General features: G+C 42.0%; 1 protein-coding gene across 1 annotated transcript in view; it reads left to right on the forward strand.

Moving 5' to 3' along the window:
* Window positions 1-244: 244 nt before the first annotated feature.
* Window positions 245-15927, forward strand: part of pawr (PRKC, apoptosis, WT1, regulator) — a 66502-nt gene continuing 50819 nt past the window's right edge. Inside the window, exons 1-2 of the mRNA XM_041964117.1 lie at window positions 245-374; window positions 669-1334. Coding sequence (XP_041820051.1) covers window positions 786-1334 — 549 coding nt within the window. The 5' untranslated portion in view covers window positions 245-374; window positions 669-785. The remainder of the gene's footprint in view (window positions 375-668; window positions 1335-15927) is intronic.

Raw genomic sequence — 15927 nt, forward strand, 5'->3', positions numbered from 1 at the left:
ATTATTACGCAATTCTAACACAAGTTCAAAAGTAGGATAAAGCATGATGATATATGAATAACTGTCTATATTGTAGTATCACAAAAGTACCATAAATGTCTTTTAAAAACTACCATAAATCACCTTTGACAGATAAAAGCCCCAGAGGGAGTATTAAAGGGGTGTTACAGGCTTTTCATATTCGGGCTGAGCTCCACGGTGGCTTCGGCTTCAGTCGGAAGTGTTCGGGTGTCGTCGGACTCACCCGGTGTGGAGGGCAGAGCGAGCGCAGCTGCTCTCAGCGCTCGCGACAAGCGCCATTCATCTGAGCGGACCGCGGGCACACCTGGTCGGACCGAAGACGGCAGTTTAACGAGCGAAACAGTTCCACACAGGTGAGTTTCTACCCGAATTCACACTTCTGCGCTTCCTTGGTCAACTTTTGCGCACTTTGAGTTACTTTTACTTGAGAAAAAAATCACGAGAGATGAGCGGAGAGTTGCGCGTTTCACTCATTTAAGCTAGCAGCAAACTTTAAGAACCTGCTATTCTTGACGTTGTGTACGTATACAGGCACGACGTGGACAAAAATGATCCCAGATCTCAGACGAAGAAAAGGAGCCACAAAAGAGTATTTTGAGTTTATTTTGTGCTGAGGCTGACTTTATTTTCCTCCTACCTGTCAACAGCACCCGGGTTAATCGCTTGAGGAATGCGGTGCCATTAGGACGGGAGCCGAGAGCTGAAAGTTCAACTTCAACGTTCAGTTCGTTTTCACCAACTTGAGGAACTTATCAAAAGGGATCATGGCCACAGGCGGGTTTAAGCCAAACGCAACGACAGACTTTTTGGAGGAGTGGAAGGCAAAGCGGGAGAAAATGAGAGCCAAAATGCTGGGGGACATTGCGGCAGCCACCGGGGCTCCCTTGGGTGCCGGCAACACAAACAGCAGCAGTCGCCACGCATCTCCGCCGGGCGCCGAGCTCACCAACAACGGCAACCCGGACCGAAGCGCCTCCAACTGCCTCCCCTCCTCCTGCTCTGTGGCTCGGTCCTCCTCCGGCACAGCTTTGAAGAGACCCGAGGAGGAAACGCACCACCCCGCTGCACCCACGGCCACCCCGGGGAGCAACCTGAAGAAAGCCCCGCCTCAGACGGAGAAGGCTCAGTGCGCCTCGCCGGACTCCAGCTCCATGGCGTGCAATGACAGCGACAAGGAGAGTCCGTCACCCAGTAAGGTCAAGGAGAAGAACAGCACTGGTCCCAGCGCCAGAAAGGGGAAAGGGCAGATCGAGAAGAGGAAGCTGAGGGAAAAGAGGAGATCAACAGGTGTTGTCAGCATACCATCCAATGAGGTGAGTCAGGGTTTACTGTGATACTAATGTGGCGATTTGCACGAATCCCCTGCAGGGAAAGTACATTTTCTCTGGGCTGTCATCTCCACAGGAAAGTCAGAGGTCAGTGTAAGACACAGAGCAGGTATCTCAGCAGGACAAGGGGGGTTGTTTATGCTCAAGGGTCCATGTTATGGTGGAGGTGGCTGTCAAAACTATTGCACAGACCCGGTGACAAGTGTTCTTTGCTGCATGAAAAACCCTCAGAGTCGAGCCTGACTGAGACTGAGTTTGTGAGGCCGATATTGATATTTGTAACATAAACATTTTTTGTCACATAATACAAAACATTTCTCATAAAATCCCTTTAATTCACTTTATAAAAGGAGTCAAGAGTTATGACCAAAGTATGCACATTTTGCAAGTGATCAAATATGTTGCTGCAACCAGCAGTTATTTTCATTATCTATCAATCTGTCAATTGCTTTTTTTTGTTGTTTAGTCTGTATATTGTCTCAAAGGAGGGACAAATGAGCCCAGTATGATGTCTTCAAGTTGCTTGTTTTGTCTAACCAACAGTCCAAAACCCAAATGTTTTCACTTCACAACAATATTAAACAGAAAAGCAGCACATCCTCACAATTGGGAAGCAGAAACCAGTGAATCTTTGACTTATTCTGTGTTGTTGATAGATGCTGATTAATGTTCTGCTGCTCTTCTGATGGAGTAATGGACTTATTTGTTTTTGAGCGCTAAATCAGTCTCAAATCTAGCAAATGTAACCGTAAATTACAGTAAACTTTACTGGAAACACAAAAAAAATCGAAATGCTCAGACTGTGTTCTCGAAGAAAATTAGTGGGTATGCTCTTAAATACTTGTGGCCACAGATAATTATAGTCTGTATACTTATCAGTTGTGTTGACCACAGCCAGCACGCATACATGTAAAGTTAAATCAATTAAATTGAACAAGAGTCAACCAGCTTTTGTATTATATATCAAGTCATCCAAATATAGAGGGACTCACAGGGTTATCTCTGGTGTGAGGTGACAAATTGGTGAATGGTTGGTTCCTTAACTTGGCTATTGTAACACTTTAATATTTGATATATTTTAGGGTTAGTTTGCACTGCTGTAGTTTGCCTTTTTTTCTTCTTCTTCTTTTGTAACTTTATACATTGTGTGTTTCTTGGCCGGCTCATCTTGGGACCAGGTTGGAGAAATGTTCTTGCTTTGACACATCCATAAATAATTCAAATGGAACTAGAAAAGCACTTGTTTTCCAAAAGTCTCCGAATTCCTCCCGTACATGTGTCTGGTTTAATCGAGCCTCTGTAGAGACTGAAATGTAAGCAGCCCTCAGATGTTAGGGAGGGGGGGCGAAGAGACAGGGGAAGAGAGAGGGGTTGTCGGCTGCTGGTGGTGGAGGTGTGTGTGTGTCTGAAAGCGACATTGGGGCATTCATTGTTATTGAATTTAATTCAGGTCACAATTTGCCTAATTCTTGTGGTTTGGACACATGCACGAACCCTGATATGAGGCTCTGCCAGCCAACAAGCACTGCTGGCCAGCACTGTGATTATGTACGCTCGAAAAAGCACTCATATTGTACCAAAAAATGTTTTTATTAATGTGGTGGTGGTGGTGGTGGTGCGATGCATTTTGAAGTGCTCCGTATCCACCCCACTTCCCGTACCTCCTTCTCTCACTCGATAGCCACCCTGAGCTCGCTGCCCTCGGGGCAGCACCACTTGGAGTTTGACCAGTTTGTCAGTTGGCGCTCCACATCCTGTTATTAGGTGCTCAGCAGTGCCGAGCAAAGCCGTTTGAAAGCTGGTCACATGCCAGGCTGTAATACTGGGCTTCAGCACTCCGGGCTGTGCCAGATATGTTAGATCGAGCCCATAGGCAGCTGATTATGTAGTAAAAGAGGGCGAGCAAACTGTTGCTGGGGGAGTTGGGAGGTAATCTGATGAAGTGGTGAGCTGATTTGTGTGAGTGAGGCAGGGAGGAAGAACTGGAAATATTTGATCCCAGCTGAAGTGGTCGTATGTCCACTAGTACCGCAGTTATGATCAGGCTTTTGGAGTGTCCCGATTGTGTCTTTGCACATGTGAACATTTCAGAAACCCGGTTATGAAACCCAAATATACTTGCTGGACTCCTCTGGAGAGTTTTCTGATCATTAACTGCCATGTGAACAGGCACCTTATCAGTTTGAGTTGCATAACAGACAAACAAAACAATATGATGAAAAGAAAGTGAAAGTCTGACACTGGTAATTTTTGAGTTTTTGATCCAGATCCCAGTCTTTTGATTTTGGGTGTCTGCTGAGTCTGAGTCCGATACTTGTATTTACCTAAATGTTGAATGAAAGTTAACTGGGAGAATGCGGCTCCTGAACTTGATCCAGTCTGCAGATGGTTTTACTAGAGAAGAGATGTCACTTCACAGCGTCAGCCTGAGCAGATACTCGCTGCAGAGAGCACTTCAGTGACCTGCTGCTGGAAACTCATTGTAATTGGCAAAAGCAGCATCTTTTAGGACTTGCCTGTGGATGTCATACTGGAGGTCAGTGAGGTCATACACAAATGTGCTAATTGTCTTATTCCAAATGCCTAAATGGAGAAGTGAAAGTCTCAGTTTTCAGTATGATGGATGTGAATTATGTTTGAGGAGCCTGTGCCATTTCACATCACTCACCCACCTCTACAAAAAGCTTTTTTGGCACGTGCGTCATTATGTAAAGTAGTTCTGTGCTGTCCTTTGAACATACTTGCATTTTTATACTTATCAGTTAATCGGTTGATTAATCTTTTCATTGAATGTGAGCATTTAGCCCATAAAATGTCAGAAATTTTATTCGCCATGTCTTGCCGAGGAGTAGGGACCCCTTGACCCCTTGGGCCCCTGGATCTTTGTACAATCAGCATGTTCTATAATCCATTCATACTGAAAGTGTTAAATTTCCAATAATTCAATACCAGAAAAAGCAGCAAATATTCTGTAGCTGAAAGAATTTGTCGAATAATCAATAATTGAATGCTAGCAGTTAAATCAATGGCTATGTTGCGAATTGATTAATTGTTTTTTGTAATTTTTCAAGTAAAATTGCAAAACATTGGTTCCAGCTTGTCAAATGTGAAGATTTACTGCTCTTGTTTTTCTTATATGACATTAAATTGACTGTAATTGGGTTTTGCTCAGATAAGACAAGCAATTTGACAGTGTGATAGACATTTTATAGATCACATGATTAATTGATTAATCAAGAAAATAATCACCAGATTAATAATACATTCTAATAATTGTGCATTGCAGCCCTAAATTATTCAGAAATGTGTTGCCTGATGAATTACTTCACTGAATCAGCTAATCAATCATTTCAGCATTAATTTGTAAGATAAAGAAAATAATTTCATGCTGTTTATTAAATGAATTCAGTCTTTTCCTCACGCACCTTATCTTCACACCTTAGCAACACCAAGACTCAATAACAGCTCAGGTTTTCTGATTCCACTTTAATAATTGAAGTTTTATCTCTCAGATCTCATGAATTGAGATTCTGCAACTTTGGAAATCAGAGGGGAAACATAAAAACGCTGGCAGCACAGCAGATAGTTATTCCTTTTGTAAAGTGTTTCCTTTTCTCCTCCTGATGCATATAAAGAGGACCAAACTATGCAAATGAAGGCTCCCTCACACAAATTCCCTTTGTGATGTGAATATGAGTGGACAGGTGTGCATAGAGATGCCTGGGATTATCTCCCCGCTCGTTCTGTGCAGCATAATAGTTGTTGAGCAGGATTTGAGAGCATCAGGGGAACCCAATCTTGCCCGTTGAGGTTATAATGGCCCGTTAAAAGCTCTGTTCTTTACCGGAGAGAAGACACCTCTGCACAGCGTCAATCAATACCACCTCCTGAGCTACAGGAAGGTGTCTCCTTCCTCTCACCCTGCTCGCTGCTTCAGACTGGAGGGCATTGTTATCGATGCTGACCTCTGACCTGCTCACGACATGCTTATGCAACAGAGGAATGTGGAATCGAGTGAGTGTGTGCGTGGAGGGAGGTCGAGCATCTCGGTGAGGTTCGAGTTCTCTCGTCTGGAGATGTTTTTGGTTGTGACGTAGGCAAGTTTCCCATCGGAGAGACACGCCGCATGCAGTCGGAGGGTGATTCATGTCGCTCATTGTGCAGCTTTTTATGACCTTAGTGAGTTATGAGGCTGCGGTCAGACTCTCCAGCCAGGGAGTGTGAATTTTGTTTCATGTGGAAGGCTGGATGTGTCCCACAGAGGCTACTGGTGCTGGGGAGTGTGGAGCTCGCCGGCCCCTCACAGCTATTTGTCTGCAGTGTCACCGAGGAGGTCAACAGGTTCAACATGCGATACTGTGCCGAGTACTCAGGCAGTTAACACTCTGGTGATAGGAGGAGATGGCAGACAAGAGGGGTCCTTGTTTAAACTGATCCTTTGTAAATCCAGAGGTTGGTTAATATGTTTTACACAAACATATCTTAACCTCTTTAACAGCAGTGGCAGCAGGTGCTATTTCGCAGTTAATGGACGAGTGCAGCCATTAAAAATGCTCACTTTAAACATGATTTACTGCAGCTTTAATGAAAAGCTGAAACAAGTAGATACAGAATGTGACACTGTCAGAAAGCGTGAAAAATAATGTTTTTAACAACTACTTAAGGAATAAAAAGAGAAAAACTGTTTTATTTCTCCAAAATCTTTTACAAAGACTCTTTGTTTGAAAATCATTCTGATATGGTTTAAAGTCTAATTCATGCAAATGCCAAATTAGAGCTCAGTTTTAAATTGGAGATTTTACATGCACATTGCCTTGTATCAGGGAAATGTTTGTAAATGTTTTTGCAGGGCAATGAGGCTCTCTGCATGGAGTTTTGGCATCAACTCTTTCCTCTGCTCTCTTAAAAACTGCCTGCACTGACATTAATCAGCAAATGCCTTAAATTCAAACACCCCTGCCTTTGTTTGTGCCCAAATTAGTTTCCGCTCCATTTTATTCTGTGGTGAGGTTCAGTGAAGGGTGAAGTTGAACTGTATGTTTGGATAAGGGCCACGCTGAGAGCGGAGTTAGGGCGACGTTAGATCCAGTTTTACCCCGGTGCAGCTGCAGAGGATGCATGGTTTGACGCTGGTTTAATGAAATAGATGCACAAATTTGTGAGAAATTAACTTGGTGTCACGTGTGGCCTTCATTACTGCTGCTGCTTCTCAAGCCTGCACAGTGATTTCTAAATAGATGACAAGCATATTTACTCTTTTGCCTCGTTAGTCCACATATTAACGTAGGTGCCTCTTTTTCTTTTTGTCCTCGTGGTGTTTAAACGTTGTATATTGGTGCAGTTTTATGGAACATAGGTTCGATGTGTGTATGAAGAAAGAAATTAGCACATCTATTTGTTCAGCAGTGCAGTTGGATAAAGTTACACTCCTAAATCCTTCCAGCTGTTTGTTTACCAAATATAAATAGGCTCACAATTCACAGGTGTGCAAAAGAATGCAAGAATGCTAATTTGCATAGCGTGGAGCATGTTTCACTTGCTGTTAAAACCTTCTCCAAACAAGGGCACATCATCACAGTAAATACCACAGGGATTTAATCATGGTTTTAGGTAAGCAAGGAGCTATTTAGGCAGGGTGTTTTGTTTCCTTCGTTTCACTTGTTAGTGTTGCTAGCAGTGCTAAACGCTCTAATTAAAACACTCTCCAGGTGAAACTTCCCAAGCCAGAAGCACCAGTAACGCAGAAGGACATTTTGTTCGGTTTACTTATCGGAACGAAGTCTGGATTGTTTACGAGAGCCACTGTCATTGGAAATATTTGAAAGGGTGACTAATAGATTGAAAAGTCTCAGTTGAGCTGCTCTCTGAAATTTATGGGAATTCCAGAGGAGGAGGAAGAAAGAGGCTGAAGGAAGAGGAACTGTTGCTTGTCTGCTTCTGCGATGAAGATGAAGTCGTTACCAGCTCGGCCCTTCTCCGTACAGGGACCGGGGGTGTCTCAACACTTCATAAAACACACGGCACTCTCGTAATGGGCCGTGGCACGTGGTTTTGTTCAGTTTGTAGGAATGTTACATAAACTTGAGTTCCCATTAAAGTGACCCCTGACTAGGTGAGCGACCATTGTGCTGTCAGATGGCATCAGATCACTGGATTAGAGCGAAAGAGGCTGTGAGAAGGAAATGTTACTGTGTGCCACTAGTGAAACAACTCACCACCTCACTTTGTCTAAATCAGCCTCAGATATTGATCAAAATGTGCCTCGGCACAGAATATCAAAAACTGCTCCAAAAGTCAGCACTTAAGGAAAAGCTCCTCTGAATCTTCATGTGTTTTGGACACTGCTTGAAGGTCAACTTTGATTATTATGCGCCTGCAGATCACAGTGGTATTAGGCACATTCAAAGTCAGAACATCTGTATTGTGGCACTTAGCCTTTCTGTTTAATATTTACTGTTGGGAGCTTTGCTTGTTATTTGCACAGAAAGTTCAAAGTCTCTTTTCTCCAGGTCACTACTCTTTAGTCATGGCTGTGAAGGAACTTTTTGTGGAGCAGACTGTAGATTATTACTGAAGAACAACAAGAATGACCAGTCATGCTAAACATGCACCGACGTCTAATGCACACATCTCATGCCTGTTCGCCTGCAGGCAGACTCGCTCCCTCCACTCTCCACCCTTCATACAGCTCAACAGTTATGAGCCCTCAGATCTCAGCGAGCCTTATCCCAGAACTCTGGTCAACTGAAGGTAATGTGGTCGACTTCAGCATGGATGACCACTGAAACTCAGCTGCTGGTGAAGGCCGTGAGTCATTTCTCACCTCCCTGCTACTGCTTGAGTGACATGATTGCTGTGTTTGCGGCTAATCTTTAACTGACGAGTGTGTGCATACCCGGGACATACAAGTTTGACATCAATTAAGTGTTGTATTGCATTGGTGTCAACTTTAAGCTCTGAAATAAACCCCTAAATAGAGCAGAAACGATTGATTGATTTGCATCAGTCAGATGTTATTAAGTCTGTGCAGAATGAACTGGTTAAACCCAGTGTGCAACGTAACCCATGTAAATATTTAACCAAATTCACTTTGACTGTTTTCTCTGCAGGCGCAAAACAATGTCAGAGTGAATAGTCCCGTCCCCGTCTGACCCCGCATTCAGGTCAATGTTTGAACGTTCAAGTCAAACCATCTTCACTCAGAGATGTTTCCACCTTTTATACAAGTTTATTTGAGCATTTTTCAGAGCCTCCGTCATAATTTCTCGTCTTTTGCGTCCTCATTACCAGCATTCATGCTGGGAACATTAACGCGATCTGGTGTGTGTTGTGGTAACTGACACGCAGCTCATAGAAATTTACTGTTTGGGATCTTAATCCTAATAGTTTATGGAGGCATGCGGAGATAAGCGATAATCGGTTTCATGCTTCTGCTTTTGGGAAATAAATCTCCCCCCGTTGTGTGGTTGTGGGGGAACTTTCTGTACTTAGCTGCTGGGCGTCTTGCTCGTTTGACAGCACGCAAACACACACAAACACACACCGCAGGGGGTGTTAAGTAAGAGAGTGGTGGATTAGAGGAGTGTGTGAGTGTATGTTGTGATCTTGTGTGTCTGTAATGTGTAACCTATTTGCCGGACATTCCTGTGTGTTTGCTGACGACTGTGGGGAATTTGTGAGTCAGCCCTAATCAGGCCACTCTGCGTGATTAGGCATTTGGGAGCTGGTCTGTTTCTATTCATTAAAGTAGAATTACTTGGAGACCCCAGTCTCCAGTTTCCCATTCTATTATGTTTTAAATTCCAGTAGACGTTTGGTATTCCTGTTTCTCACTGTTCAAAACAGTGTCATCTGAGCTCTGCAGTGGAGGGAGGATTAAGAGGTTTTTACACTGATCTTTAACTTCAGACTTTGGAAATTAATAATCTTCCTCTTCCATATGAAATGAGAGAGAAATGAGAGACTTTGCTGACTGGTTTTGGCACAATGTTTTTAAAGCAAGTGACACAAAATAAACTTGAGAAACGAAGCAAATTCAACACTCTTTTATCCTGTAATTGCCACTTCTGGCCACAGGGGCCACTGTTCAGTAAAAAGTTAAATTGTCCACGTAAGAGTTAAGTAAAAGTTACAATACTGAAATGTGAAAAAGTAAGAGTATTAAGAAGAAAGTCTAAATTGAATCTGCATAATAAACCTTTATTCATAGAACAATTTTCATAATAATGTTACAAAGTGCCATACAGCAATCAAAGCAAACAGTTAAAAAACAAAGTAGCAGATTGAATTATTATTATTATTATTGCATGTTTAAGGACTATTTTAATGTAATGCTGGGTTCTGTCTGTTGCGATGGTCACTGTGTCAGATTAGGTCATTATCGAGTCATTAATTATTGTTGTGCCTTGGCTGACACACTCCACATTGCGCCCCGACCAATCATAGCTTGTCGAAAAAATCATAACTTGCCGTCTTTTACATCATGTGTGATGTCGCTGGCAAGGGACCAACATCCAGAAACAACAGTGTAAACGAACAGTGGCGGTACGTATGATACGAGGTGTCTTGTGTTCGGAAAAGCCTAAGAAAGAAAGGTCGCGTGACCCTCCTCTATTTCACACTTCCCCCTCCCAGCACCAATGAAATTGTTGGTGTCGGCTCTTTGGTCTCGCCATGTTTACATTTGTCCATAGAAGAGATGTCTGTGCTCCTATTGGTCAACATTTGGAACACATTGTGGCTAACATGCTTGTCTTCATCATATTTCCTGAGAACATCACAGTTTGTAAAATCTTTTTTTCTGCAAAGTTACTGCAGTTGTTAAAAATGCTAACCTACAGGTACATGACAGCTGGACTAATGCAGTACTTGGGTAAAATATTGGGCTTTTGAACTCTGGTGTCAGCATAGGCCGACAACGTGATACTTGATTTGAACACTTGATAAAAAAAACAAAATGCAAACAGGTGAAAGGTTCCCTTTGTTGCAGTAAACCCCCGACAAGATCTATCATCCTTCCAAATTGCATAAAAATAGGACCACTGGCATCGTTTTATCTTCATATTTGACTCTCAAGTACAGCATCACGACTAAGCCAGTCAGTATATGTAACGTCAGCTCAATGTTGACTTTTCCTAGCTGGGACTTTAGGTTGTGCAAGCAGGTAAAACGAATACCAGCAGCCACAGGCAGCAAACACCGACACACTGTAAAAACAAATAGATCATGTATAAACCATCGAATGTTCACCTGCTCACCGTTACAATGTTAAGCAAGTAAGCTAGACAACATGCCACTGCAGCCCCTGTTGCAGGTCAATAAAAGGGCATCCATCCTTCAGAAGGAAATTGATAATTGGATTTATGGCCTTTAACATTTTAAATTTACACTTTACAATTTCACTTTGCTTTTAAAACATTTTGTCCATCACTTCATTGAAAATCAGACCAGTGATGTCCGAGGTTTCATGTTTGACGCAGCCACAGTCCTCTGCTCACTCTGCCGTTTTATACATGAGGGACAATAAGCCTCAGTTGTATTTGTATGAGTGAATGCACACCAACAGACTGATTTTGTCTGCAGTCGAACAGGTTTCACGCACCGCCTCTGTGTGTTATGTCACCATGGATTGCGCTCTAACTAACTTTTCCCCTGATAAGCATCACTGTTATCTGACAAGGTGGTTTTACACGTGTAACCCAACCTGCACTTCAGGAAAGAGGAGCAAACATAATTTCCTCCTGTTTCGGCGAAGAGGGAAAGTGAAAGAGTCAGATTGAGGAACGCTGGCTGCACAGGATGATGTTTTTGAGTCTGGCCAGTGTTTTGTTTGGCGATTTGACATCTCATTTCTTACCGATGCGGAAGACGAACTTAATTTTCACAAACTGAACTGCAAGAAAAAAAATTCAATACTCAACTTCAGTGGTGCTCTTGGCACGTATTGCCCTTGAATGAAAACAAATATGATTTATTAGAACAAGACATATGAGGATTTATGTGGTAATTGAGGCCGAAGTGAAAATATTTTCAACACCAGCAGATTGATTTAGTTTTCTGCTTTAGACCCACCTGCCTTAATATTAGATGCAGAGGATTTTCCCCCCGTGGCTGTTTGAAAAATTGCACTTAGGACACAGAAAGTCGCACTTCAAAAGGACACAGTATTGAGAACACAGCTCAGTGAAACAGTCCGGGAATGCACTTGAACCCTTGAAATCGAATAAATATGTGGCTCTAAACTGCCAAACGCACGAAGCCTTGATCTTTAAGCCTTTCTTCCTCACAAAGGAGCCTGAAACCTGCTTAAGTTGAGAGAAGGGCTACCTATCATCAAGCTCATGCCTCGAAGCTTCAGTGTCCTTGTGTCCATGTACCCGTGCATGTGTGTGTTGTGTTTACCGAGGCAGTGTGCCACTTCAGTGTCAGGAGTGATCTTATACTGTACCACCCACAAAATGCCTCGTTTTCCCATTCCAGCTCTCTTGATAGACTTGGAAAAATTCCCTTTGGCACTTTGATTTGAAGCTGTTTTGTATACGCATTTGTGTAGATGTTCCTTTCACTCCATGGTACCATTTCTGTCATTTTCTGTACAGCCTTATTATACCGATAAGGGAGAATGCACGTGGCAGCTTGCAACACAGAATAAGCTAGGAAACAAAGCAAAATTGAAGGGCACTCTGAGGGCGCAGACCTCCACCAAAGTCAATATCCACTCTTCTGTGATATGCAAATCTGCAGTTGCAAAAACATTTTTCTTTGATATCTCAGGCAGAGGTTATTGCAGACAATTTTGATGTAGTGAAAGTATAATTAGTTGCATGATATGTGTGCAATTATGTTTCCATAGCCACACCTTAGTTTGAGAAAGAGGCATTGTTACAGTTGTACAGTTGATGTTGCAGTTGCACTTGTTCTCCCATGAAACCGCTGAGTGCTCCCTAACGACTGCTTCCTGTATGAAGGTCGAGCAGCTGTGTGTGTCTCGGCTATCCCAGAGGATTACTGGTACCTGTGAATGGATTGTAGTTCGGAGTCGTCGTATCTCTACAACTGGCAAAGTCACTATTGAACGTCACAGTCCAGCCTCACATTGTTAACGGAAATGAAAAATCATTAATGTATCCACTTGCATAAGGGTAAAAAAATTATTTTAAATTAAATTAAAATACTCTATATTTAATGAATGAGGCTAGGTAATGAAACTGATCATAAAATGTAGTTACATCATAAACTGTTATGTCACATAAAATAATTACCTCAGTGTGTTTTCAGTTAGAAGCAGACTTGCTTGACTTTACAGGACTTTATTTTTAAAAGCATTAAAACTAGTCAAAAGCCATGAAAACATTGAGCAGACAGATATTACAATGTAGGATTAAAGACTAACATAAGGCAGCACGTTCTGTACACCACCTGCGTTTTCATCTGCATTTTATAGTATTACTTCATTTATATGGAGAAAATCTGACCACCGTTAAATGTACTGTGATGTCTAAGGGTAATATAGGTGACAAACACCTGATGTATAACCTGTTGTACTAGCTCCTTCCAGTTCTTATCATGATTTTGCACGACACGTTGCCACTAGTGAAGCTAAGCGTCCACTGACAGTAAAGGCTCGGATGGTCGGATTGCGCAAAAATCTGAAACAAGTGGAAACTTACAAATAACTTTCAGTGGCATTTTGAATATTATATTTCAACAAGTTGCAGGTTCTACATAATCTCTGGGACATATTTGCTGCACAAAAACATGTAAAAAGTGCAATCTCTTACATACACTACAGTGTTGTTGTGCAGGTTTTCAGGTGAGGTATAGTATTACAACATTTTATTTGCGTCTCCATCCAATTTCAAAGTCGTATGAACAGTACAAGTCCCTCAAAAATTCACGCTTCACAGAATGTAAACTGTATTTATCATAAAACAACACAAATCTTCAGCATCTCCTCCTGAGAGTTCAATGCCTGTCAGTGCTGACACAAATAGACACAAATAGATTGGTTTTTAAGTGTCTGGATTCTTGATTAACTGCTTTCTATAGTACAGTGAGGACGTGACTTATAGCCACAGTTACATTATGACGCCATGAGACTAATATCTGGTGACCTCATGTAACACTGAGATATGAAGATATATAGAGTAAACACGGTGCCGTAGCAACATGGAGACAAATACAACAATAGCCACGTTGTCAGTCTTGACATCATTGGCACACCCTGTTAGTGGACGCAAACGCATAACAGCACAAACAACGTTTTCATTGCACTGCCTCTGTACACCAGCACACTGACAGATGGAGAAAGGTGTTTGAGGGTGTTCACATCCATGTTGGGTCAGCAGTGAAACACCTTTATGTATGTATTCCACCAGTTTTAGGACATTAACAACAATAATCATCCAAGGCAACCATTTCTTTTTTTAAATTTCTTTTTAAATGACATTTGGTGCTCTTGACTGGCTAAGACAGTCAGCTGACCTCAATCCAGCTGATCACGTGTTTCACTAAATGTGTCTGAGAGTTTTAAAGTACTGAGTGCTGGCATCACATGAGATTTATAATCTTGTTTACTCATTCTATGTATGTTTCTGAGAGTCAGGTATCAAAAAAGTACTTTTGTAATTGGTACAAAATCTCCAGCAATGCTAATAATATCCAAAAACTTAATTTGCCCCATTGACTTGTGCACCCAATATTAAATCTTTATATGTATTTATGTATTTCACCTTCTCTATCTAAGTTCATGCAAGCTTGTCACTCTTGTTTTTGTCTCTTATATTGTGGCATAGCGAATAATAAAAGTACACTTGGCAGACTTTTTATCTGACGTGAACGTTCATACCCTCAAACTGAAGCTGAATGTCAACATTGTCACCTCGTCGTCACTGTTTCATTTCAAATCAAATATGCTGCAGCACAGTGTCAACACAGCAACACAAAACAAACACTGACAATGACCAGAACAATGCAAAACATAGCGAGGATCCTGTTGTCTTTGTTGCATCAGACACGTGACTGATGCCAGAGGTTTTTGTTTTGGACAAGTCTAATCTGACTCATATGAACCTTTGGTTTCTTTTTGTATTGCTGCAGATATTGTTGTAGGAATGACCTACCTGATCTGTGTTAACCTCACCTTGATAATTAGGTCACCAGTGGTTATTGCCTCACAATGTCTGTGACATTGCTGGCAACCCATTTCAAAACAAACTGTAGGGTTTAGGCATGCAGACAGACAGACAGGCTGATAATAATTAACACATCTCGCTTGTTTTTCTTTTTCAAAGTGAAACATATTCGATATTGCAGCTGAAAATATCCCACTGTTATATAAACATACTCTCTGCCCTTACACCGATGCCTTCTGACTGCAATAAATTAATGTAAGGTACCTTTCATGATTGCAAAGGAAGGTCAAGGCACAGAGCCGGAGCTACGCTTTGATTTGTGTTTACTCTGATCTCTGACCTTCACACATCCACCCAATCAGCACTCCTTTTTGCTCTTAACATGCTGATTATTAAGCTGTGATGATTTGAGGACGCATAAATATTCAACTGTTTGACAAACACAAAAATCCCAGCCCTTACCTTTTAAGGTGCTTTGTCTGAACTGCGCCACAAAACATAAACAAATCTGCTTTTGCTTTCTGGTACGTTCTCAGTAATTGAGAAGAGATGCAACAAACATGAGCTGCTCCTCAGATTTGCAATGGAAGAGAACATCTGATTACTAGACCTTCAGTGATGTGATGTTTATTTCCTCGGGCGTCCGACCGCTCACCGCTTTAATTTGCATCTTCCATGCTTTGAGCTGTACCCGTTCTACTGAGCTGATCACAGCAATGGGATTTTCCAGACCCCAGGGTGACATTCCTTTTTATTTATTTTCTGAATACTACTGTCTGTGCCGTTTTTCCTAACATCCCCCCTCGCTTGATAGCAAAATGTTGCATTATTAATGCTGCAGCTAGTCGGGTTTTTACCTGTTGCTGTCTGGCCACAAATCTGTGTCCAAACCTGTAAGTGAGAAGTTGAATCCACAGGTGTTGAGGCGTATCAGTCATGCCTTCATGTTCAGAGAAAGAGAAGCGGAGCTGTAATTTTTAGCATAGCGGTGTCTTGTAGCCCTCTCTCGTCTGTGGGTATTAACCTTTGCCTGCGGCGCTGACGGCCTTCCTAAAAGATTCATAGCCAATGAAACCTCTCAGTTCAGCGTGACAGATTGGATTTTCATCACAAGCCGCCCTGGTTGATTGTATGCTTTTCTTACTACTGTATGTCATGAATCCCCCCTTTTCACCTCCAGTTCCTTATTTGTGTTTTTGTCTGGTCCCTTTTTTTCTGTACGTCATCTTTGTTCCTTTTCCTCGCTCTTTGGCTTGTGGATGTTCATGGTTTATTTTCCTTTTTCCATTTGTCCTCTCCGTCTCTGATTCCAATAAAAATCCTGCCGTCCTCAGCTATGTCCTCAAACAGCTCATTAGTAAATCAGTCCTCGAGCCTTCATGCATCCACAGTCATTTGTTTGCAATTTCAGGCTTCAAGCTCATAAGTAAACATGAGGTATAGCT

This window comes from Chelmon rostratus, chromosome 22 (genome assembly GCF_017976325.1).
Source record: "Chelmon rostratus isolate fCheRos1 chromosome 22, fCheRos1.pri, whole genome shotgun sequence".
Lineage (NCBI taxonomy): Eukaryota > Metazoa > Chordata > Actinopteri > Chaetodontiformes > Chaetodontidae > Chelmon > Chelmon rostratus.